The sequence below is a fragment of the Fukomys damarensis genome, unplaced genomic scaffold (assembly GCF_012274545.1).
Source record: "Fukomys damarensis isolate Sample0158 unplaced genomic scaffold, DMR_v1.0_HiC HiC_scaffold_17, whole genome shotgun sequence".
Lineage (NCBI taxonomy): Eukaryota > Metazoa > Chordata > Mammalia > Rodentia > Bathyergidae > Fukomys > Fukomys damarensis.
Genome location: NW_022900929.1, coordinates 55343989 through 55370052, shown reverse-complemented (window position 1 = coordinate 55370052; position 26064 = coordinate 55343989). Strand labels below are relative to the sequence as shown.

The window sequence follows — 26064 nt, the reverse complement described above, 5'->3', positions numbered from 1 at the left end:
TTTGGGGGCTCTGTAAATAGATTTTAGCCACACATATGATTACTGTCTATATTCTCTGGCATATGAATATATCTCAAAAAAAAAAAAAAAAGCAAGTCACCTTTGGCATCTCAGTTAGAATCCCAGTCCTTAACACTTACCAGCTATATGACCCTGGGTAAGTCATTTGTGTTCAACCCTTAGATTCTTCATCTGTAAAATAGGACTGATAACAGATTTCCCACAGGGTTTTATATAAATTAAATGAAAGTTTATTTCAAAACCTGCTACATACTAGCAGAAATCAGAAATTACTTTCCTTCTTTCTTCCTTAATCAACAACAGGAATTATTGAATTTTGCTCTGTAAAGAGCCAGACAGGAAATATTTTAGTCATTGAGCGCCCCACAGTTCCTGTAAGAACTACTCAAGTCTGTCTTTGTAGGACAAAATCATCCATAGAAAATGAGCGTGGCTATGTTCCAATAAAGCATTATTTTGTGTCCTTTTTTTGTACCAGGGATTGAGCTCAGGACCTTGTACTTGAGAGGCAGGCGGTGGTACCACTGAGCTAAATCCCTGGCCCAATAAAACATTATTTTAAAACACAGACACTAGGCTAGATTAGGCCAGTGGTTGGCTATAGTTTGCTAACCTCTGTTACTAATATCACACATGTCTAGATATCATGCCATTAATTTTTCACCATTCTGTTTCTATCCATTCCAGATATGTCATTACTTTCTTTTTCCACACTGCTTTTATTCTGTTTCTTGAAAATATCAGAACAAATTATTCTAGTTCAATGGCTTGACTCACTTTTTTCACATTTAATTTTATGCCTCAGGAAGCTCCCATGGTGGCAGTGAGTACTTAGACCTGAGTCATTCAATTAACTTATGTAGAGAGAAGGTTCTAGGTAAATCAGCCAAACTTAAACAAAGAGTCCCTTTAACTGTTACAGAGATGGAAGTAAAAGGACCATCCCTTGGAAAATCAGAGTTTAAAAAAGCATTTTCATTTATTTGTGAAGGAAACATTGCAACTTATTTCCTAGTTTTATACATACTGCTTAATAAATGTTTTTTGTATATGTGCAATAACCACTTATTAAATGTCACTTTCTCTTTCCATCTACCTAATATTGGAGTATCCTCCCTGTGACCATTAATTATGATTGTCAACCTGACTGGGTGAAGAGATCTCTACAAGATTGGTAAAGCACATTTCTGGGTGTCTGGGTGGCTCATGAGGCTGTGACCATGGGGACTATACTGGTCCAGCCCTATTCTTTCTGGCGCTGTTCCCCTGCTTTGCTTTCTGGCTACAATAAACTAAGAAGTTATCCTCTACCACGCACTTCTTCCTTGGAGCCAGCTGACTGTGGACTGAAGCATGTCAAACTGTGAGCCACATAAACCTCTTCCCCTTCAAGTCGTGCATGTTGGGCATTTGGTACACTCTGTCTCTTCTTGATCCCCAGAAATGGGCCTCTTCTTATTTTGTTCCTTCTTGTTTTGTCCTGGGATGCAATTTGATTCTCAGTCATTGTCCCACTTCTTTTCTCTATATAGCCTTATTCTCTTAGGGAATTCATTTATTCTCAAGTCTTTATATAGTGGGAAGAATAAAGTATTTGGAAGCTTAAAGCCTGGCTCTGTAACTTACGAGCTGTGCTGCATAGGAAAAAAAGTGACTTCATGTCTCTGAACTGGGATTGTTCCATTCTGAAATGGAAGTTTGTTTATTTATTGAACAGTATTTACTGAGCACTTACTATGTACCAAGTACAATTATAGTATATGAGATTCATTAGCAGACTAAACAGATAAATAGATTTTCCCTTAGCTCCTATTCTAGCAGAGGGGGATGGACTAAAATTAAAAACACACTATATATGAAAGTTATATAGAATAATAGAATGTGATTAAAAACTGTAAAAAAGAAAAAGGTCACATTTTTATCTTTCAAAAGATGATCAGGTCAGGATAGGTTTCTCTGAGAAAGTAATTTTTGAGCACAAAACTTTAAAAGAGGTAAAGGAATTTTAAAAAATAGGGCTTCTGATGAAGAAAAATGCAGGCACGGAAACTGACTAAAGGTCCTAAAGGCCGGAGCATGCCCAGTACTTTCTAAGAACAACAAAGAACCCAATGGGAATGGAGGGAAATAGGCATGGGGAAGAACAGCAGGAATTAAGTTCAAAGAGAAAATTAGACCAGCCCACCTAGGACCTCTGAATGCACTGGTAGCAAGACTACACTATTTACAAATAGTACATATTGATCACTTCTATGGAAAGGTATGGGAGCATTTCATCAGAATGGGCTGAAGACTGCTTGGTCTTTCTGTTTCCTTATCCATGAAATAGGGATAACACCAGCATTGTTGTGACCATTGGGTACATAAATACTTGATATATGTTGATTATTAATAATATTGTTATTTTATACTTAACTTTTCCCTCTTTTTTATGAACCCACATTTTCTTCCTCTTGGTTATTCTGTTCATACCATTGTATACTACACTTTCACATTCTGTCCATACTATAATTTCATCTGTTCTCAGCATAATGCTGGTCTTAAGATAGTGCTTAGCAATGAGTAGGTGTAACAAATGGGAATCCACAGGGTTTACACCTATGTTCTCTATCAAATCTGGATGCTTCCTGAACACTTTGTTTTTCCTTGCTCTTATGGTTTCCCAGTGCAGGAGATACTCCAGCCTCTTTCAGGGAAGCAACATGATGCAACAGAACAGAATTGAACTAAGAAACAAAAGACGGGTTTTTCAGCTTTCCAGGCAAAAGGGTCTCTCTGTCAGTCCCTCTATCTGCCTGCCAACTATTTTAGCTTGGGAAAAATAACCTACACTTAGTAAACCTCTGTTTCTATCAATAAAAAGAAAGACATGACCTGCCCTCTGCACATAACAGCTTTGAAGATCAAGTTTAAAAATAAATCTGGGGGGGGGGACACATCTGGAAGAGCTTTACACATAGTAAAGTACTATAGAAATGATACAAGGCATGATCATTTATACATCATTGAATAAAAAACTTAACAATTGAATTAACTGGGTCTATTTCAAATAGAATTCTGGAAAAAATAACTATTATCACTGTTTGAGATTTACTCATTTTGGTCATGTTGTTTCTTAAAAGTATGGAGCTCAAAACTGAGAATTTTCATGTCTATCCCCAAAGAGTTCATCACATCTAACAACTCACTGAAAGTCAATATTTAGCCAAAATGTCAGTTTCCTATCCCAAAACCCGTGGGTGCTATATAGTACATAAAGATAGCACTGTTATAAGTAAGACATCTACCAAAGGAAAGAAAGAAAAAACAAAAGATTCCCAATAAATTAAAAATGTCTCGTGTATTTCAACAGGAAGTTACTAGAGATGTAAAAGTCACTATGAGGTCAGAACAAATGGTTCAGAAAGCACTGAAGGCAATAGGAATGTTCCACTCATATGTTCCTGAGGAATTGTGTGTGCATGGCTATTGTTCTATTTTAATTTGTGTTACATCTAGGGCATCCACCACACTGGGATCTCTAATAAGTTTAAAGAGTATCAACAGAGAATTCTACACTAGGCAGGGAACTCCCCAAACTAATGAATTAAAAAGGGCAGTTCCTAGTGATGCACATATCACAATGCAGTGATAACTGTGCTCTTTCATTTTTTTTCAGCTTTGAGTTTATTGGTACATTTTAGGGATACAGTACAGTTACATTCATTGTTGGGATCTTGTACGTGACAAGTCTTGATTCTCATTTTTTCCCCTTGTCCCTGCCCTCCCTTCACCCCCTCCTCCCCTCCCCATCTACAACCACTTTATTTCTATCTTTTCATTATCTCACATTTTTTTCTTTTCCCTTTTTACCCTTCCCCTACCCGTCCCACCTTCCCTACAAATGTGCTCTTTCATTTCTTTCTCTTTTTTTCCCCCTTCCTAATGAGGATCAAACTCAGGGCCTTGTGCTTATGAGTCAGGCTTGGTGCTACTGAGCTAAATCCCCAGCTCTTTTTTCATTTCTTTCTTTAGGGAGTCAGTTAGGTTTATAAAAAAGAGTAACACATTTGACAATGGATGAAGACGAGTTGACCTTATCCCAGGATTACTTCCAAAAATCAAGTAAGACCACCTTACCATTCAGGTTATGATCACCTTACCTCTATTTTTTCCCATATGGCTTCAAAATTTTCTTGGTGTTGAATATCTTGCATTAATTTCTGAATTAAAGCTGATTTTGCAGCAGAATGACTTGCACTTTTCTCAGAGGATGAAACTCTCCCTGATTTCTCATCCAAGTATTTTTTCATGGCAGAGTGAGGCATACACAATTCCTCATCAGAAAGAATGTCACTCACAGGCCCAGATTCAATGCTCTCCCCAAGGGAAGAGGCTATGTCACTGGAAGAGCTTGGAGATACTCTGCCTAACCTTGTGTGCTTTTTCTTGATGTGGTACACTGGATAGATCTCAGAATCTGAATTCATTTCAGATAGTTCCCAGTCATCAATATTCTGAATAGTTTCTCCTCTGGGTTTCTGAGGCAGAAGCTTTGTTAGATTTTCCAATTTCAAAGCTAACACTTCTGTCTTCTTAAGGTGAGAGGGCAGTGCCAAGTATTCATCAGAGCCATACCAGGCCTCCACAACCTGGCCATTCTTGGTGATGTGACTTGGAGATGAAGAGTGACCCTTTTTGCTTTTGTGTTTTGCAAGAAGAGGTATTGGAGACACGATGTTGTCTGAGTCAATAGAGCATTCACTGCTTTGAGTAAAAGGTGGCGAACTGGATATTTCTGACTGCACTGGCAATTTGCCGGGCTCAACCGAGGAAGTGGAAGTAGAATCTGTTTCTAGCCCCTCTGTGTCCTTGGAAGTACAAGAAGGCATCCCGTTTGACACTACTGAGCTCTTCATGTTTTCAGTTCCCCGTTTAGGTGTTCGGCACGGAGGCACCTCTTCTAAGGTCTTGTGTGACTTTTTAAGTCGCGATTTCTCTTTACGGTAGTCATTAAGCCTTCCTAGACTAGAAGAGATTTCTTTAATGTGACTTTTGATTATGTTTTCAAGATTCCCAATCCCCACCTTGTGCAAACACTCATAGGACTGGCTGGCAGCAGAAGGGCTGTGAGAATAGGAAGACTGTAACACCAGGCAAAGCTTAGATCGGTCAGGTGGGTCTACCAGTGAAGGGGTGCTTCTGCTCATCTCAGGATTAAGATCACCCATCTGCTTCTTGCCCTCATTGCCTCTCAGAGCATTAGTAAATGTTTCCTCTTTAAGGAAAAGCCCTCTTTTTGGTAATGTGGGCTGTGTGGGAGAGTCCTCGTTATAATTAAAACAATCTCTGATGGATCGCTTGGGGGTTATATTTTCACAAGAAACAGGCTGTTGATCCTTTGTACCAAGATGTGAGTAGGAGTTGGATTCTTGCTTGATGGTCTCAGGAGAGAGCTGAACAGTATTTATCACAACTTCCCCCGAAGATGACATTCCTGATGTTAACCCTGCCTGTTCTTCGACTGTAGAAGCACTGTTTTCCTCACATCCACCTCTGTCCTCTGCTGAGAGAGATACTTGAGATACTGCTTCAGTGACTGCTTCACTGCATGTGGAAGGGATGGGGTCAGCGGCCACTGTGAGTAACCCAACACTTCGGATAAGCTCAGGGAACTCCTTCTCCATTTCACTATAGCTCCAAGAGTCAAAGGGTTTGGTTTTGACCTGGCTAGAGGTCATGTCATCCAGGCCGCCAAGCAAATCCTCACTTGGACTGTAGTCAGACAGTTCAAATGCAGTAATACCACAATCTAGAGACAAGTAATTTTGTGAGCATTTGATGGTTAACTGTCCTGAGTCATCCACTTCTGTTAAAGAATCAAGCCGGCCCTGAAACAGACAATGGCAGTGGTATCAGTAAACACAACAATTATTCTCAACCATTGTTCAAATGAAGTTTCAGTAGAGGTCATTATCACTTCTGTTTTGATATATAGAGAAGCATATTAATCTATTATCATTTTGTTTTATGTACACTAGGCTATTCTTAAACATTTAAAGTTTTTTCTTTAACCTGGAAAATAGAGCTTTAATTAAAATACTCAATCTCAAGCCCAAAATATCCATTCTTATCTTAATTTTCTAGTTGAAAAAGTGCATTAATCCTTTAATAAATATGCCTGAAGTAAAGCCTTAAGTAATAAAATTTCTGAAAAAAAAGTAATATTAGAGTAAAATCTAAAGGAAGGACTGTTTTTTGTTTGTTTTTTGTTTTTTGCAATCACTTTAGCACCTATCATTGGAGACATTCATTAAATATTTTAAGTGGAATAATTAATTTTACTAAGCCAATCACGTCAAATATATATTCACAAATCACAGGAAGGTCAACACTAAATTTGCAAATGTGTAACAGAAATAGTTCAAGATCAGTCTCTGTTTGGCCCCACACTTTCAAAGTACACACAGGTAACTGCAGAAAGTTAATAAATTTCAAAACTTTATCATCTACCCCATCTCTTCTTTCCACTCCCCTACTAGTATATATTTAAATAAGTGTCCACCTCCCTATTATTTATAATGCTAAGTAGGCTGATTTGATTTGAAATAGATCCATGATGAAAAAAATATAGCATTGCAAGTAGGTATTTAACTTTTTGCTCATTAATTCTGTGACTAGGGTTTTTGTCCATTGATAAATATAGTTTCTTTTCTTTTTTGCACAGTACTGGGGATCAAACTCAGGGCCTTATACATTCTAAGAAAGGGCTCTATCACTGAGCTACACCTGCACCCTTCTAACATACTTTCTGATATCACACAGCAAACAGGAAAATTTTGATTGATGATATGGGGTTAAAAGGCCCCTGGAATACTACTATGCTTACCAGGCTGAAGGTAGCCTACTCTAATCTAGCCACTTAAGAAATGAAGGAAGGAAATATAAAAATAAATTTGTTTATGGCCCCAGACCTCCATTTTGCTGAAGAAAGAATGGGAGTTAGCTGATTGAAGCCAGGTCCCATATTGTTGCTGGACCATGTCCCTTTCAACCAGGTTATCCAAAAGCCTGTCTTTACCAGGATCTTATATGGGGTTTTATTCATTTGTTTGTTTTGTTTTGAGAATGTTTTCTCCTTGCTTTTATCTCCTACTCACCTTACTCTAAAACACTCAGATAAACCAAATAATATGATAAGAAGCCTCTTCCAACATTTATAAGCCCCAGTTTCCTCATCCATACAAGGGGATGGCTGATTCTTATCATTACTTTTTCATTTAATGCTTACAACTTCCTTCTGGAGTCTGTACTATTATTGTTTGTTTGTTTGTTTGTTTAAACAAGAGGAGTCTGGGGCTGGAGATTTAGCTCAGTGGTTCTGCCACCTGCCTCATAAGCGCAAGGACCCAGAGTTCGGAATTCGATCCCTAGTAGCAAAAAACAAACAAAAAAACAAAAAAGAGGAGTCTGAGCCAAAAGAAGGTATACAAGAAGCCCATTATACCATGATCATGGGCTAATCTAATCTTGGACCAAAGCTGTCAGAACAAAGCCCAAGTCTTGATCATAGGATATTATTTTTAACTGATATATCACTTCCTCCAATTTGTTTTCCATACTGCAACCAGAATAATCTTGAAAAACTGCAAATTTGGTGCTATTACTTCTCTACTTAAAATTCTTTGCTAGCTTCCTCTTACTGTTAGGTTAAAAAATCCAAACCCTTCGAAGGCCAGGTGTGAATACCCCTCATGTTACTTTATCCTCGACTGCTACAACCAAACACAGTATCTACCTTTAGGTTTCTGCACACAATATAACATAATCCCTCCTGCCTCGAGGCCTTAGCACATGCTGTTTCTTGTCTTAAAAGCACCTCACCTATGCCTTTAATGATATGACTCTTCTTTCCTCCCTGCAATCTTAACTCAGGTCTTCACCTATTCAAGATTCCAGACCCTTAGCTAAGTCAGAATCTTTTATGGTAAGCTGTCAAATCTATGCTTTTTACCTATGAGCTCAAATCACAGTGTAAATAAATACTGTTGTGACTATCTAATTAATTTGCTCCTCCCAATGTGTGTAAATACTATGAGAGTATAAATCACAGAAGATGTTTGATTGACCAGGGTACTGGCATCATTTAGTGAACAAATCTATGGAAACTGAACATCAAAATCTTATTTGTTAAATGACTAAAAGAATGAATGATGACATTTTGAAATGTCTCTCTTTTGCCTTCATTAAAGAGTATAATTCTGAGTCTAGCACTGATTGACTATGTGACTGTAAGCCAGTAGTTTCCTTCATTTGTAAAAAGGAAATGGTAAGCCACATCTTAGAGATGTTGAGAGGCTAAAGGAAACAATATATGTAAGACACAAATCTGTTACATGGATGAATGATTAATGTTCACTCATAAATTACAATGTATTATTATATTATTTTTAGTAACAGTATATGAAAGAAGGAAGTTTTCATCAAGAGAGGAGTTATCTCTAATGCTAAATTCTGCCAAAGAAATCAGTATTAACTGCCAATCTCAACAAAAGTTATCTAAATGGAACTAAGATACTTTTGTGCTTCACACCTGGAATCTTTAAAAAATCAGAAACCCAAAACACCAAGGAATGAGTTAGCCAAACTAAAGTTATACTTTGTACAATTTTAAGATACTAACAGGAAGATTCCTAATTAAAGAGCAGGCTGCATTTTTTAAAATTCTGTTAATTTGGTTGTTCATTATTTAGAAGTTACTCTTTTATATAAATAACATTATAAATAAAAATAATATTATAAATTGCAAATTCCAAAGCTATACAATAAGACCAATTTACACTATCAACTCGCTGAAATTTGCAACATTATTTTCTATTATTTTTTCAGCTACTGTATTGCAATACTTATATGATGGTAGAAGAGCATTAAAGAAAAGCGTTTCAATCATGAGTAGAAAAAAATATATTTTTGAGAGTTAACAAACCCCTGAAAGTATCAACTACTTGCCTGTCGACAAATAGGGAATACTATGGCCCTAAAAGTATACTTAGTCCCCATTTTGGTGGTCATAGTACATTAAGACCAGGGATACTACCTTGAATAACAGGTGCTCAATTAAAAAAAAAAAGTTAGATGTTATAATTCCAGCTACTGAAGAGCCTGAGGCAGGAAGATTGCAAAGTTTGAGGCCAGCGCCCAACTTAGTGAAATCTTGGCTCAAAATAAAATTAGAAAGGCCTGAGACATAGCATAGTAATGAAGTACTTGCCTAATATGTGCAAGGCCCTGATTTTGATCCCGAGCAAAATAATAATAGTGTCAGAAGAATATATTGAATATACATATAAGATGAACATATGAATATATCTCAAAAATAATGTATGACTGGCTTTTCTTAAATCTTCAGAGATCTCTGGCCAGTTCATAGTTTAGAAAAGAAAATACCATATTCAAAAGCACTTAACATTCAACAGTAGACCTCTCTAATTCTGTTCCCAGGCAGGCCTACTATTTCAGCTAAGTAGTTTTTATCAAGGATAACTATTTTATACTCATACTTTTTAATATTCAAAAAAAGATCTACCCTGAAAAAAAATAAGCAAAGACACAATAGTCTTTCATCATATGGAGACAATTTTAAGAAAAGAAAGTTCACTGAAGTTTGCCACAGCTGATGAATAAAGCATTGTACTATTTAAAAGATTGGTGGGCTGGGGATTTAGCTCAGTGGTTCTGCCACCTGTCTTACAAGCACAAGGACCCAAGTTTAATCCCTGGTACAAAAAAAAAAAAATTGCTGAGTAATATTAATATTTTTAATCCCATTGCTTTTTTCTAGACTATTTCTTTAAATATTTTTCTGATATTAGTAACCAATAAAGTCTCAATGGGTATGGAATTATGGGATGAGCATATATTGGTTTTACTGACTTTTCAGTTTCAGAAATATATTTAATTGTTAGTGCAGATAGCTGTGTCAGAGCTGCCTACAAATGTCTCCACTCAAATATACCTCCATTTAATATGTTATGAAACAGCTTTTTGGATGAAGGTTATATTTTAGGGAGGTGGTAATTCATTCACTTTGCTGATGAGTAATTTATTCACTTTATTACTGCCTTCCATCTTGTCTCAGACATCAAGAAAGCCCCTTCACCACAACATTTTTATTATTTGAAGCAGGCAGTGGAATGACTGAGCTAAATCCCCTGCCCCATTTTTATAATTAAAGCCTAGTTCTAATGCTTTCCTAGATCTTTCTGTCACTGTAGTACATTTTGTCATTAACTGAACACAAAATTTAATACTTATAATTTTAGTTCTCTTTCTTAAATGCCTGAGTATAACAGCATCCATTGCTACTTAACAGTCATTTTTGTGCTCTAATCTGGTACTCTTACTGAGATGAGAGTTAGAATTGCCTTGTTTTAAATATAACAAGTATAATTTTTTAAAAATTGTATTTCCCTCTGTCACCTTAACTCTCTTAATCTCACTCCATGGTGTTTATTACATTTTAATTCCTAATATAAAGTCACAGTCTTCTTACCAGAATGCCATACACCCTAAGTTCTTATACCAGATGAACTAAACTAGACTCAGATTCCTTTCTGTTCTACCATGTTAGGGTTCTGTAACTATGAATGCATCCCACAAAGCAGGAGTGGACTGAAAAGAGCAAGTACAAAGGGTAAATGCAAGGCAAAGTTTTACTTCAGATGGACAAAAGGAAAAACATACAAAAATCTTTCAATATTTTTATATCATAGTAATAATTCTTAATAATTTCCATTTTATACAGGCTAAAATTGTGACTCAAATATTTCAATCTCTACGATTAATTCCCAGGCCACCCACCTAAAGTGGTATTTCCTTTTTACATGCTTAAAACAGTGGTAACTTGCATTTTTAAATTTAATTCAACATCTCAGACATTTATACATAGCAATATAAATTAGGTGCCATAGGAGGCAAAGAGATTAATACAATCTGGAGCTAAACTTTATGTAGTCCACTTTCTCTTGACAAGCCCATGACAAAGTGCTACTGGAGGAATGCACCAAACACTCTGAGTGTCCCGGAAGGACCGATATAGACATATAGACACCTAGACATATACTAATAATACAATCAAGACCCCAGAAACCCAAAAGAAAAACAAAATATATAAGCAGTAAGAGAAAAGGAACAAATCACATGCAAAGGGAAGCCCATCAAAATCACAACAGACTTTTCAACACAAACCCTTAGGTCAAGGAGAGCCTGGAGTGAGATATTTCAAGTCCTAAAAGAAAACAACCTCCAACCTAGACTGATGTATCCTACAAAACTCTCTTTCACAATGGATGGGGAAACCGTTGGAAACTGGATAAAGAAGTTGTGGTTTTTCTATAAAATGGAATATTACTCAGCCATAAAGAGCGAGAGAATAGATTCATTCATAGGAAAATGGATACATATTGAAGATATACTCCTAAGTGAAATAAATAAGTCACACATGTGTAAATACCAAATAGTTTCCCTGGTGTGAATATTCTGCAACAATGCATAAGATTCTAATAAGATTACTGACATTTAGAAATTTGAAGAAAGGAGCTAAAGGTGTAGGGAAGGTGTGATGCGTAGGGGAAGAACAAAAAGGGAAAAGAAAAAAATGTGAGAGAATGAAAAGATGAAAATAAAGTGTTTGTAGATGGGGAGGGGAGGAGGGGGTGAAGGGAGGGCAGAGGTAAGGGGAAAAAATGAGAATCAAGACTTGCCATGTAGAGGTACATCATCCCAACAGTGAATGTAACTGTACTGTATCCCTTAAATGTACCAATAAACTCAATAAAATTTAAAGAAAAAAAATGGATGGGGAAATAAGATATTTCCATGACAAAGAACACTTGAGAAACTTCATGAATACCAAACCAGCACTACAAGGAATTCTAAGCAATATCCTAGAAAAAGACAATGAAAGTCACAACACCATGAGGTCCAACAGACCAAATCAAATAGGAAAGGCAAGAAACTAAAAAGAGAGGGGGAATAAGTAAAAAGAGTCAACAAAAGGACAATAACATGACAATAATAAGTCAGTACATATCAGTTATAACCATCAATGTCAATGGCCTCAATTCACCAATCAAGACAAATAGACTGGCAGAATGGATGAAGAAGCAAAATCCAAAAATACGTTGTATACTAGAAACACAACTAGTGCAAAAAGAAGCCCACAGACTGAAAGTGAAAACAATTTCCCACAAGACAGGAGGCCAGAAAAAAGCAGGGGTAGCAATCTTATTCACACACAAAGTACATTTCAAACCAAAACTGATCAAGAGAGACAAAGAAGGCCACTACATCCTTGTAAAGTGAACAATTCAAAAGGGAGAGATGACAATCATAAACATATATGCACCAAATATTAATGCCCCCACCTATATAAAATAAATATTAAGTAACATGAAAAACCAAATAAGCACTAATACAATTGTAGCAGGGGATCTAAATACCCCACTATCACAAATAGACAGATCATCTAGGCCAAAAATCAACAATGAAATACTAGAACTGAACCAAGCCTTTGAACATATGGACTTAATAGATGTCTATAGAATGTTCCACCCCACAAAATCAGAATATACATTCTTTTCTGCTGTACATGGGTCATTCTCCAAAATATACCACATACTAGCTCACAGAACATGTTTGAATAAATGCAAAGGAATCAAAGTTATCCCCTGTATATTATCAGATCATAGCGCAATCAAGCAGATCAATATCATAAGAAACTGTAGGAACTTCACAAACACATGGAAATTGAACAACACTCTCCTGAACAATCAATGGGTCACAGAAGAAATTAGACATTTTTTACAAATAAATGATAATGCCAATACAACATACAGGAATCTATGGGACACAATGAAAGCAGTTCTACATGGAAAATTCATAGCATTCAATGCCCAGACTAGGAAAAAAGAGCAAGCTCAAATAAACAACCTAACAATGAATCTCAGACTCCCAGCAAAATAAGAGCAAGAAAAACCCAAAGCTCGTACAAGAGAGGAAATTATAAACATTAGCACAGAAATCAATGCAATGGAAACTAAGAAAATGATACAAAGAATAAATGAATCAAAGAGTTGGTTTTTTGAAAGAATAAATAAAATTGATAAATCCTTAGCTAACCTTATCAAAAAAAGGAAAGAAAAAGTTCAGATCCATGCAAATAGAAATGAAAAAGGTAAAGTCACAACAGATCCAACAGAAATCCAGAGGATAGTCAATACCTACTTTGAGAACCTGTACTCTAATAAAATGGAAAATACAGAAGAAATGGACAGATTTCTAGATACTTATGAATTACCAATGTTGAATGAGAAGATACTAACATTTTAAATACCCCAACTACAATCAATGAAATTGAAAATGTAATTAAAAATTTACCAACAAAGAAAGTCCAGGTTGTGATGGATTCACTGCTGAATTTTACAAGATATATAGAGAAGAACTACTGCCACTACTCTTTAAACTTTTCAATGAAATTGAAAGGGAAGCAATACTTCCAAATTCATTCCTGGAAGCAAGTATCACTTTGGTTATCAAACCAGGGAAATATCCAACTAAAAAAGAGAACTACAGGCCAATCTCCTTAATGAATATAGATGCAAAAGTCCTGAATAAGATACTAGCAAAGAGAATACAGAGGATCATCAAGAAGATCATACATGCTGACCAAGTCGGATTTACTCCGGGGATGCAAGGATGGTTCAACATGTGTAAGTCAATAAAATGTAATACACTATATTAACAGAGTCAAGGACAAAAACCATATGATCCTCTTCATAGATCCAGAAAAAGCATTTGACAAAATTCAACACCCATTCATGATAAAAACCCTGCAAAAAATTGGAGTAGATGGTCTATATCTCCACTTAATAAAGGCTCTCTATGAAAAACCAACAGCCAACGTCTTATTAAATGGCCACAAACTGAAAACCTTCACATTAAAATCAGGAACAAGACAAGGATGCTCACTATCATCACTCCTCTTCAGTATAGTTCTGGAAACATTAGCCACAGCAATTAGATAAGAGAAAGAAATTAAAGCAATAAAGATAGGAAAGGAAGAAGTTAAACTGTCATTATTTGCTGATGATATGATACTCTACATTGAAGACCAAAAAAATCGCACTAAAAGACTTCCAGACTTAATTGACACTTTTAACAGGGTAGCTGGATACTAGGTCAACATTCAAAAATCAATAGCCTTCTTGTACACAAATAACAGACTTACTGAGAGAAAAATTAGGGAAACAATTCCTTTCACAATAGCATCCAAAAAAATGAAGTATCTAGCAATCAATCTAACAAAAGAAGCAAAATAACCTCTACTCTGAAAACTACAGCACTCTGAAAAAAGAAATCGAGGAGGATATAAGAAAATGGAAAGATATCCCCTGCTCCTGGGTAGGAAGCATCAACATAGTGAAAAGGGCCATACTACCAAAACTGCTATACAGATTCAATGCAATGCCAATTGAAATTTCAACACTATATTTCACAGAAATAGAAAAAAAACATCCAAAAATTCATTTGGAACCAGAAGAGACCTAGAATAGCAAAAGCCATCCTAGGCAACAGACATATGGCAGTGGGTATAACAATTCCCAATTCAAAACTATACTAGAAAGCTACCATGGTAAAAACAACATGGTACTGTCAAAGAAACAGACCTGAGGATCAGTGGAACAGACTGGAAGACACAAAAACAACTGCAGATGTACTCAGCTACCTCATCTTTGACAAAGGAGCCAACCATCCTCACAGGAGGCAAGATAGTCTCTTTAACAAATGGTGTTGGAAAAACTGGATCTCAACCTGCCAAAGGTTAAAACTAGACCCTTATCTTTCACCATGCACTAAACTAAAATTGAAGTGGACTAAAGATCTAAATATTAAAAAAAGAAACACTAAACTTGCTGGAGGATAAGTTAGGCAGAACTCTGGAAGACATTGGCATAGGAGAAGACTTTATGAACAAATCCTCAGTAGCATGGGAACTAGCACAAAGAATCAACAACCAGGATCTCATCTTATTAAAAAGTTTCTGCACTGCAAAAGAAACCACCAACAGAGCTAAGAGACAACCTACAATGTGGGAAAAAATTTTTACCAGCTGCTCCTCAGACAAAGGGCTCATCTAGAATATATAAAGTACTCAAAACAATCAGCCCCCCAAATATAAAGACCTGATTCAAAAATGGGCATCTGAAATGAACAGACATTTCTCAGACAAAGAAGTAAAAGCAGCAAGTAAATATATGAAAAAATGTTCCACATCACTGGTCATTTGAGAGATGCAGATGAAAACAACACTGAGATTCCACCTCACCCCACAAAGAATGGCTGCTATCAACAAATCAAACAATAACAAATGTTGGCAGGGTTTCGGAGAGAAAGGAACACTTCTCCATTGTTGGTGGGAGTGCAGACTGGTGCAACCACTATGGAAATCAATATGAAGATACCTCAAAGAGCTGGGACTAGAGGTTCCATTTGATCCAGCCATCCCTCTGCTGGGTATCTTTCCAAAAGAATTAAAAGAATCATATCACAGTGATAAATGCACACCTATGTTTATAGCAGCACAGTTTGTAATAGCTAAAACTTGGAAACAGCCCATTTGCCCATCAGTTGGAAACTGGATAAAGAAGCTATGGTTTTTCTATTAAATGGAATACTACTCAGCCATAAAGAATAAGAAATTAGGTTCATTTATAGGAAAATGGATACATATTGAGGATGTACTCCTAATTGAAATAAGTAAGTCACACATGTGTACATACCAAACAGTTTCTCTGGTGTGAAAAACTGTAATAGCACATAACATCCTAATGAGATAATTGACCATGTGAAAGAGGAAGAAACGGGCTAAAGGTGTAGGGAAAATGGGAAGGGTAGGGAGAGGTAATAAGGGAAAAGAAAAAAATATGAGAAAATGAAAATAAAGTGTTTGTAAATGGAGAGGGGAGGAGGGGGTGAAGGGAGGGCAGGGCAAGGGGAAAAAATGAGAACCAAGACCAGTCATGTAAAGGTACAAGATCCCAATAATGAATGTAACTGTACTGTATACCTAAAATGTACCAATAAACTCAATGAGAAAAATAAAATAGAATAAGTATCTAATTATTCCTAGATTCACTTCTTTAATCATTTACTTAACCACACTTAAATTCACGTTTTCATCTATAAAATAAAAGTATTCTTAATACCCTTTAGCTTCCTACTACATGAAACAAATATAAAGTACTATGTCAGTGTCTTGAATATAGAAAACTGCAACACATATTTTATACAGTTTTGAACTGTGCTTAAAGTGTTTTTATTTGGTTGGTTGGCTTAATTATTTCAGTAAGGCATTTTTCAACTTATGTATTAGATATGGTCTGATCCATATTTAAGTAAAGGCTGAAATGAATATATTTTGTTTTTTCAAAGACAGGAGAACTTGCTACTTGCACAGGCTTCAAACTTACTCCTTAATGTTGTCCCAAAGTTTAGCTTACTTCTGAAGATAGAAAAATGAATTCCCTTTCAGTGGAAGGACATCTACTATTCTTGTTTATCTGTGCTTTTATCTTGCCATTTCACTTTTCATTCTACAAATTTTTCACAGCTGAAATCTTTTCACAGTTGAGAATTTTATCCTAATCCTATTGCTGTTTTCCACAACTCTGGTGTGTTGGGAGAAACAAATAAAACTAAGCAGTCTTATTTCTCATGGAGTCACACTAGAATTACAGAAAACAAACAGAAATCCAGTTTCAGGAACTATGATAATGGGGACAGAACTTCAATTCATATAAAATATCCACAAAACAGATGACTGAAAATCCACTCTTCCTCTGCCCTTCATATAATATATTCTTATATCTCTACTATAGTAAAGACGGACTTCAAACATAAACACGTTAAACTGCTTTAAATCAAATCCATACTTGTTGAGTTTACATTGTGAGAATCCTAACGGATGCTACTCAACAGAAACTCATTACACAGCTGTGAAAATAGTTAGCCTCAGTGGCATTTCATCATTTCTTGAGCTGCCTCTTTATGAATGATACAAATTCAAATAAGTGTGTGACAAATGTATTCTGCAAAACAATAATAATAATGATAGTAGTAAATCCTACAGAACTGCTACATCACCACTTCCTATAGCAAAGAACTGGTGGTCAATGAATATTTGTAGAACAAAGAAATGTGTAAAATGAATTGGTAAGAATCAATGATTTTAATGCCCCTTCTAGCAACAGCAAGTGGGAAGGTATAAAGAAAGATCTCTTTAGAATACAAACCCTCCTCATCTCTGATTTCCATTAGTGTTGTGGGAGCCTGGCTGAACCAGAGCGACTCCATATTGACCAGCGAATGACCTAGAGACTGTCGCTCCCCCCATCCCTTATAGGATAACTAATGATTAATTGTGAATTGTTAGGTGGCTGTTTTGGAGTAGCTGGGAAACTAGGTGGAAACTGTAATGAACACAGAGACCCAACGCAGGTCACACCACTCCTTGCATGCCTGTAGTCTGAATGTTCTGAACTTTATGATGATCTAGGTTGTAAATGGAACAATGGATAATCACTCTGCTGATCATTAGTACGTGACGACCACTAGCTCAGATCAACTGACTCTTTGCCTTTTGTCCTCTTCCTGTAAGTTTTAAGTGTAAACCCCCCTTCAGCCCAATATAAAATGGCCTCTGTTTCTGAGCTGGCCGCCTCTCTGAGCTACTTGGCTTGGGGAGTGCCGTGTGGCCAGACTAATAAAGGTCTATTTGCCAACTTGCCTGGTGTGTTCCTTCCTGGGTGACTCTCGCTGTGTGACTAGCTCCTGGAGCCTCGCTGAGCTTCTGAGCCCAGCATCGTGGAAGCCTCTTGGCTGTTCATGCTCCAGGAGTAAAAGTGAGACTTAAGTCTTACAGTGTATATCCTCTTGGATAGCAGATTTAGAGCACAGTTGGTCAGTTTAAGATTTTTTGCAATCCCACAACCATGGAGCCTTCTAGCAATGGTAGTAAACCTGTGGCATTTGTGCCACAGTGAGGTGTCTATATCACTGAAAGCTCTGTTATTATGTTTTTCTTTTGATATATGAGTTGTTTTTCCTAAACTAAAACCTCAGTATTCATATGTAATTGCAATGTTGAAACTTTACGATAAATAAGAGGGTTTTGGGTTGCAGTTTGGGCACTTGGTCTCTGAAAGGTTTTCAACACTGCTCTAGGGCCTCAATGTGGCAGGGGAATGGCTCTAGGAACTAACATATAACCCAAATATATTTATCCTATGATTACTCTACTGCTGCATCACCTCCCCACTGCCAAAATAACAGGGAGAGCTAACTGAAAACATACTGTCACAGGGTTACAGGGGAGTAAAGTCGATTTTGAGTCCCAAAGACTTGCAGGTCCAGCAGCGAATTTGTCACAAGAGCTTTCCTAACTCGTCTCCCTAGAATGCTGCAATATAATTTCCTTTTAGAAATTATTTATCAAGAATAACAATAACAATAAACATTAACAATAAAATAAATTATCTGTATAACATTCTAAAGTTCATTTAATTCACTGCATCTGAAATGATTTTTCTAAAGTGTGAATCTAATCATGGCTAACACATGAACAAACACTTCTTTTGTGCTTGAAATAAGATTCAACTCTCTTACTATGGTTTTAAAAGTTTTTTATCTTCACAATCTTACCTCTGCTTACCTGTTAGCCCAATTCTTGCCTGTTCCTCAGGTTTCTGATCCAGTCCTAACCTACCTCTGAACCTGTCACTCTCTTTTACCTCTAAGTCTCTGATCATGCCATTCTGTCTGTGTAGAACATTTTCTGCTCTTATTCCCTTGTCCAATTTTGCCTCTCAGGTATCAGGTTATCTCACTTTTTTTGGAATTCCTGTGTCAGTTATGTGTACCATCCTCTGTCCTCCAACTGCATCATTTCAACTTACCACAGTTTGAACTTAAAGCTTGTTTCCATTCACCACTATTCCTGAAGCTCCCTGAAGATAATGACTAGGTTTTGATTACCACTATATTCTTAGCACCTAGTACTTATATCTAGGAAGTGCTCAATAAATAGGTATTAAATATTTGAAGGGTCAAGAGGAAAGCAGGTTAACACTAACAACTATAGACAGTATCTGTGCAAACAACAAAGCATGAATTAATTAATGCCTCATCCAGTCACTATACCTAGATTCAAAACCCTGCTCAGGGGCTGCTTATTTACTTACAACAAATTTCTATTTTGCAGCTCTAAATTGAAAACACCCTCACATGTTATAATTTGACTTCAAAGAAAACACTCACCTCCTTTGTCTCTTCAGAGAAAGCTTGCAGAATGTCAGTCTGCCTGGTGTAGTTGCCATTAGCGTCCTGCAGTCCTTGCAGAATGCGCTCTCTCAGAACTAACACAGAGACTCGAAGCTGGTGCCAGAGGAGTTGCACAGCATGGATGTCCACAATCACATTGACAGAGTAAGACAGCAGTTTGAGAGAGAACTCTGTTTCAAGGAGGGCATGGATTTGCTCAACATGGTCAGAAATATCTTCACAAATGTCCTGCAGTAAAGAAAAATATGTAAGAATTAGTTGCCTTTACTTAGAGGTAAAGAGCAGGGTAAAAAAAAGTCATTCTTTTACCTTATACCAAACAGGGCCAGCAGCAGCACATATTGAATACCTGACCTTTGTTGTTGTTGTTGTTGTTGCTGCTATATGCCATATTTTTGTGTACTGGGCATTCCATACATGCAAATGAGTTGATCTTTTCCCAACCTATAAAAATCTCACTATTATTTAAGATATCTAAATGCAAAGTTCTACCAAGGGAAGAGGTTCACCTCACCCATCCACTCTCCCATTATGTTTTGTGCTATTCATTTAGTATTCTGGCAAGGGAATCAAGAGCTGTGGTATTTGGTAGTGGTGAGCTTTATGGCACACAGTATTTCAGGATAGAAATATCTTTCAGATATTCAATAAAGATAGGTTAGAAAGAATATGTGCTTCATAGGCCCTCCCAGCTAGTTTCAATGAAGTCTGAGGTCTTCAACCTAAGAGGCAGTTATCACTCTCCCACAGGCTACAATGTTAATACCTAAGTCCAAAATGGATACCTAAATTTCCAACCTATCTTTTGCAAGCAAAATCAGTTTTCAGAAACAAAGCTATAAAACTTCATAGACAAGAGACAAAATCTGTTGAGTTTTTTTTGTTGTTGTTGTTATTGTTTTGCTTTTGCAAGTATCAATCCTTTCATTCATTATTCAGTCAAGCATTTACAAGCTCACCTTCCAGGAACAATCACACAATTTTATTATATTACCTTTGAGTTTTGTTAAAGTCCTAAACAAAACATTACTGAATCACACTTCCAATCTCCTTCACACATATTAGTAGACAGATTTGTATCTGACATGTCATTTATTTTTACAAGTTCCCAAATTTCCATTGTGCTGTCAGGCCAGAGGAATGAAATGATTGGCATCAATGGTAGTATTTACTTGGGCAATTGAAGAGACCATTAGGTTTCAAAACAATGGAGGAAGCAGCCAAAAATGCTCAGCTTCACATTTTTAGTTGTGCATCAGTGATTTTTTTTTAAATGATGCTTTCAGGTATGATTTTTGTTAAGGTTAAAATTTCAAGATAGCATCTGAGTTCTGAGACCTACCATCAGTGTCAAAACAGTCTTTCTATGTCAGAAACCTGATATCATGTAATTCCATTACATATTTTTCAAGGAAAAGCTTTTAAAACTCCAGTACATTAAACTGAAGAATATATCTGGTTTACATTTTCTCTCTCCATACTAAGCATACCATTATCTTAAGTAATTCAACACCCTACCTCAAATGTTCTTCACTCCATAATCCTAGGATTTTCACAGCATCCCTCTCCTCTGGACCTTTACATCCATTTGCACAACCACATCAGAAAGTCTTTTATGTCATTAGCCATCTGTCCCAACTCTTTCACTCTTCTTTTCTACTTCAGGTGCTCGTCTACCTGACCCAGTCCACTAGTCTCTTTACCCCTTTTTCTCATATACCATTCCCCAAGCACAATTTCTATGGTGCTCATTTTACTCTCTTGGCAATGTTTCCACTTCCTCACACTCTTGATTTCATAACTCAGATTTGTTAGTCCCTATCTCTTGGGTGTCACTTTGATCCTACAGATGCAAAATACACCATCTAGGAGAGAAGAATGTTTGGGCAATCTTTATACTACCTAGAATAGCAGCATAGGCATCTCTCACCTACACCACTCTCATAAATTAAGTACAAAAAGTTATATATAGCCTTGGCACCATGAAAGTCATGCCAAAATACATGTGATCTGTTCCTCTTACACATGATTTGGCTCTTTCATAATCTAGAAATGTAGCCAGAGCTAGGTCATGGGTCAATATTGTCAGGTAACTATCCAGGAAAAACAATCTAGTAGGGACACTAAATAATCATTGGTGGCATTTAACTCAACTCCTTACTTAATTAGGAGAGGAAAAGAATGGTAAATTGGCCCAGTTCTACAGAAGCAGATAAATTCTGATGGGGAGAAAACATCTTCCTCACAAGTGACCTCCCTCTCTTGAATATTTTGTCAATGTATATATGCAGTCCCTGTTAATTTTGAAAGTAAATAATACATAGCATGTTACAACATTCTGGACTCTATTAATTAATTTATTTTTATGCCCTCTGCTCTGCCACCAGTTGTCTAATTTGACAAAAGCAATATGAACTCACAAACTGTACAATAAAGGCTATAGATGTTTGTGGTATGCGTGTGACCCTTCCCCCAATATGGATTTTGCTTTGAACATCTGATGAGAGATTTGTTTAGAGAAGACAACTGAGTAATTCTGAGCTATACATTAATTTAATAATAAAAATGTTTTATTTGCCCTTCTTCATAAATGTTGAACAAATATTTACAGAATAATTAGTTTGAGGATCCTGATCCTTGGCCCCTTAACAATTACCATTTGTTGGACATTTTTATGAAACAAGCTGAAGATTATGGACTTCTGTTTATGTTTATTCACTCAGATAACCAGATATTATCTATTTTAAAAACAATTTGTTGACTGGCTGCCTCTCAGCAGGAACTTTTTGGAATTAAAAGGCTTTAAGAGACCTGAGGTGTTGGAGTTCCTGCAGGCACTTGATTAACAAGGTGAAGTAGAAGCAGGGGGCAGGCATGTTAGGCCAGCCTAACTGATGTGTGTAAGGAATGACTGGTGTTCAGACTCATTGCACATATGACTTGAACAGATGGTAACTGGAAATTAGACCTCAGATCACATGACCAACCTGCTCAGTGAGTAACAGATTTACAGACACTGTAGTGATCCTCAGTGGAAACTAAGTAGTAATTTAAGAAGGGAATTGGTTTTTTAGAATTATAAAAAGAAGCAATCCCTTAAAAATTGGAGATTGTCTGTCTACTTACTTACCTACCTACCTATCCATAAAATATTTATCCTCATGTTCCTACTGAGATTATTAACAGCAGATAAAAAACTTTTATTTCACAACTTGCAGTTTTAAAACACTTAAAAAAGCAATGACATCACAATGATACAGACAGTAAAATTTGAACTCAACAAATATTAATGGTTTATTTCAAATTCTTTCCAATTTTGAGAGGAAAGGGTGGTAGTAAGAAGAAAACTGAATCTAAAGAGGTAGTAAGTCCAAGAGTGACATAAAAATAGTGAAGATTATATGAGTGATAGCCATGGAAACTTATCCAGCAGTGGTAGGAGAGAAAATTAGATCCATCAGTTCATCTTCTAAAAGCAAATTATTTTTGAAAACTTACTTTTCACAGACTAAGTGTGAAATTGTCCCATTTTTCCTGCTCACATATAATTCTTCCTTATGTTCCTACCAGTTTTGGACCCTCTTCCCAATGCTGTCTTGGCCAGACTTTTCTTCTCTGACTTTTGGATGTCTTTCCTGATTTCCAAGTATGCCTCACCTTGGACGATGGGACCATGGAAAGATCTACTTGTCCAGACTTCTCTCAGTCTCAAGACTCTAGATTCAGACTCTTGCCCTTAAGACAACCCCTGTCTTTTTTAAGCCACATCTAGGAACAAGGAGTTGCAGAACTTTGGGAATGAAAAGGTAGAACAAAGGGAGGTGGTCCAAAGATACCAAGAAAATCTTGGTTAACCTTCACAAGCTTGGAGCTGACCTGCTATATATTGTTATGGACCGATAAGAGCTACTATATCTAACTTTTTTATGAATATTATTAGACAATAGGATTCTCTTTCATATAATTTATGAAGATTTTATCATCAACAGAAGGTAGATTCATTCCTAGAGAATTTCTTTATTTCTATATGTGAAGTGTCTCTCTGACTACAGGATTGTTTTCCTAGGTTCACTTTAAATAATTAGTGGTTACCAAGAAGTTGGTCATCATTTTCATCAGCTTACTGCTGTGACAAAACTCCTGAGATGAGTAATTTATAAGGAGGAAAGATTTATTTGGCTATGGCCACTTAACCTGTTGATTTAGGCCTGTGGCAGCACTGTACATCATGGTAGCAGGAACACACAGTGGAGAAAGATCGTTTCCATCTACATGTACAATATGCAGCAACTTCAAAACACAAACTACTGATACATGCAACAATTTGGATAAATATCAAAGTTTTACATAAGTGGAAGAAGCAAGTCTCAAAAGGCCACACATGTACAATTCTATTTACATTACATTCTCAAGAGACAAACCTATAGTGATGAAGAATCACTATGTAGTAGCTATCAGGGACTGGGAGTGGAAAGGAAATAACTATGACTGATAACACAGAAAAGTTTTTTTCTGAGGAAGGTGAAACTGTTCTATATCTTGGTAGTAGAGGTGATGATACAAAGCTACACGAGTTAAAATTTGTAAAAATGTACACCAAAAACAGTCAATTCTGTTACACAACGATTTACACAAATAATAAGAGGTCAGAGTCTCAGTTTGGTTCACTGGCCCATGCCTGTAACCCCAGCATTCAAGAGGCTGAGGCAGAAGGATCATGAGTTCAAGGACAGTCTGAGTTATGCAGTAAATTCAGGGATTCCTGGATTACATAGTGAAACCCTGTCTAAAAAATAAACACCAGAAAGAAAAGAAAAATGATGTTTAAAGTTCATAGGGACAAGCTACAGGGGGTGAAAGAAAACCCAGATGAGGGAAAGCAATTTGAAGGACAAGGCCAACAGTTGAAATCCAGTAACTGAGGTGTTTAGAATAATTAGGTTTGCTTCTTGATACCAGCAGTTTTCAATCCAGGTTTGGCCAACATATCATCTTAGGAAACATTCAAATTCTTCTTAAATTAGAAGTTGAGTGTAACACCCAGCCTAATATCACCACCCAGTGTGCCTTGGGCATAGCTCTTCTCCCACTGGGAGATAGGTTCAGTCAGAGAAATATTTATCAGAGAGCCTCTCTGCAGCAAAGCACCAAGAACACTGCTGGCTAGAAAAATGCTCAGAAGGTACAGGCTGGAATAGCAACATAAGCCCCAGGGATAGATAGCAGCAAAGTCATGGTTCTGCTCAGAAACCAAGAACCAGGCACTCTGGTATCTGGAAGACAGCAAGAAACACAGGAGCTGTGATCTATGAGGTCAAAGTAGATAAAAGATTCTCTCTGGGATGACACCAGTGCATTCTACACATAGCGTGCTTTTACTATGCTTTCTCTTACCAAGTCCCTAACGCTATAGAATTCAGTATAGGTGGGCCTGAACACTCTCTTGCCAACCCACAGAAGTCTTTAAATTCATAACAGTGAGATTTCTCCCACCAAGTTCCAAACACTTCTTAATTCTTGGGCTAGAGACACTGCTAAATAACTAGGGCATGAAATCAGTGGGGACAGGAAAATAACTTTAGAATAGTGCCAAAAGAAGCTATTTTCTGCAGAGCCCCCAGAAACCAATAAACTCATGGGTCAGATTTAAAAAACAAACAAACAAACATGCAAAGAGGAGGCTTGCTGAGATCCAAAAGTACTAGGAGTAAAAAAAAAAAAAAGAAAAAAGAAAAGCCAACAGACCAGTGCACAGGAGTGTGGGGTATGTGTACTGGCTCCTGTGTAAGGTTGAGGCTAGAGAAAGGCTCAGCAAAACTAGGGCACATAGCTGTAAAGGGAAGACACTGGAGTCCCAGAGAGGCAACAAAGAGGAGCAAATAGCAGGGCCTGAGGCAGAAAGTCCTTTGGGAGCTGGTTGTTGCTCCCTACCAGAAAGAGAGGTACCAGAGACCTATCAGCAGTCAAGATCACTAAAGACGAAAGAATAGTTAGGCTCACTTCAAACATTCACCCTAACCAAAACCAAAACCAAAAAAACATAAAAACAAAACAACAACAACAACAACAAAAAAAACAGGGTAATTATTTGTCCTCTTCTTTTTTTTCTGTTAGATTTTCTGATTGTTAGGCCTTTGTATATGTGTGCATTTATGGATATGACTATATATGTAAATTTTCTGCTATTGATTGTGCGTAATGTTGTACGTTGTTTAGTCACATTTGTCTGCATCAATGGTTAGCATTATCTAACCCTGCCCAACTGTCAGTTCAACAGTTGGATATAATTTCCCTATTACTACTTTTATCTTCCATTTACAATCTCATCCTGCTCCTGCCTTATTTCTATCTCTCAGCTCCACTTCCTTATAGTCCTTTTATTCCCTTTCATTACTTATCTTTTTCTTACATGGACTACTAAGATTAATCTACATGCTATAATATCTTATCATCTCACATTGGGTGACTTTAGACAGCACTGAAATCTAGAAGATTTCAACTAATTTGAAAATTTATATTCCAATAAACTGGAGAACCAGAAGAAATGGATAAAACCCTAGACACACATGACTTACCAAAATTGAACCAAAAAGAAATAAAACTCCTAAGCAGACCAATAATAGGGAACAAAATTGATGCAGTAAAAAAAAAAAAAAAAAAAAAAAA

General features: G+C 36.7%; 1 protein-coding gene across 8 annotated transcripts in view; it reads right to left on the bottom strand.

Annotated features, from left to right (window-relative positions):
* Akap6 (A-kinase anchoring protein 6) overlaps positions 1-26064 on the bottom strand; it is a 577020-nt gene that overhangs the window by 262440 nt on the left and 288516 nt on the right. For all 8 annotated transcript variants that reach the window (XM_033765130.1, XM_033765126.1, XM_033765127.1 and 5 more), the window contains 2 exons: positions 19375-19626; positions 4164-5891 (listed from right to left, as the gene is read on the bottom strand). In XM_033765130.1, coding sequence (XP_033621021.1) covers positions 4164-5891; positions 19375-19626 — 1980 coding nt within the window. The remainder of the gene's footprint in view (positions 1-4163; positions 5892-19374; positions 19627-26064) is intronic.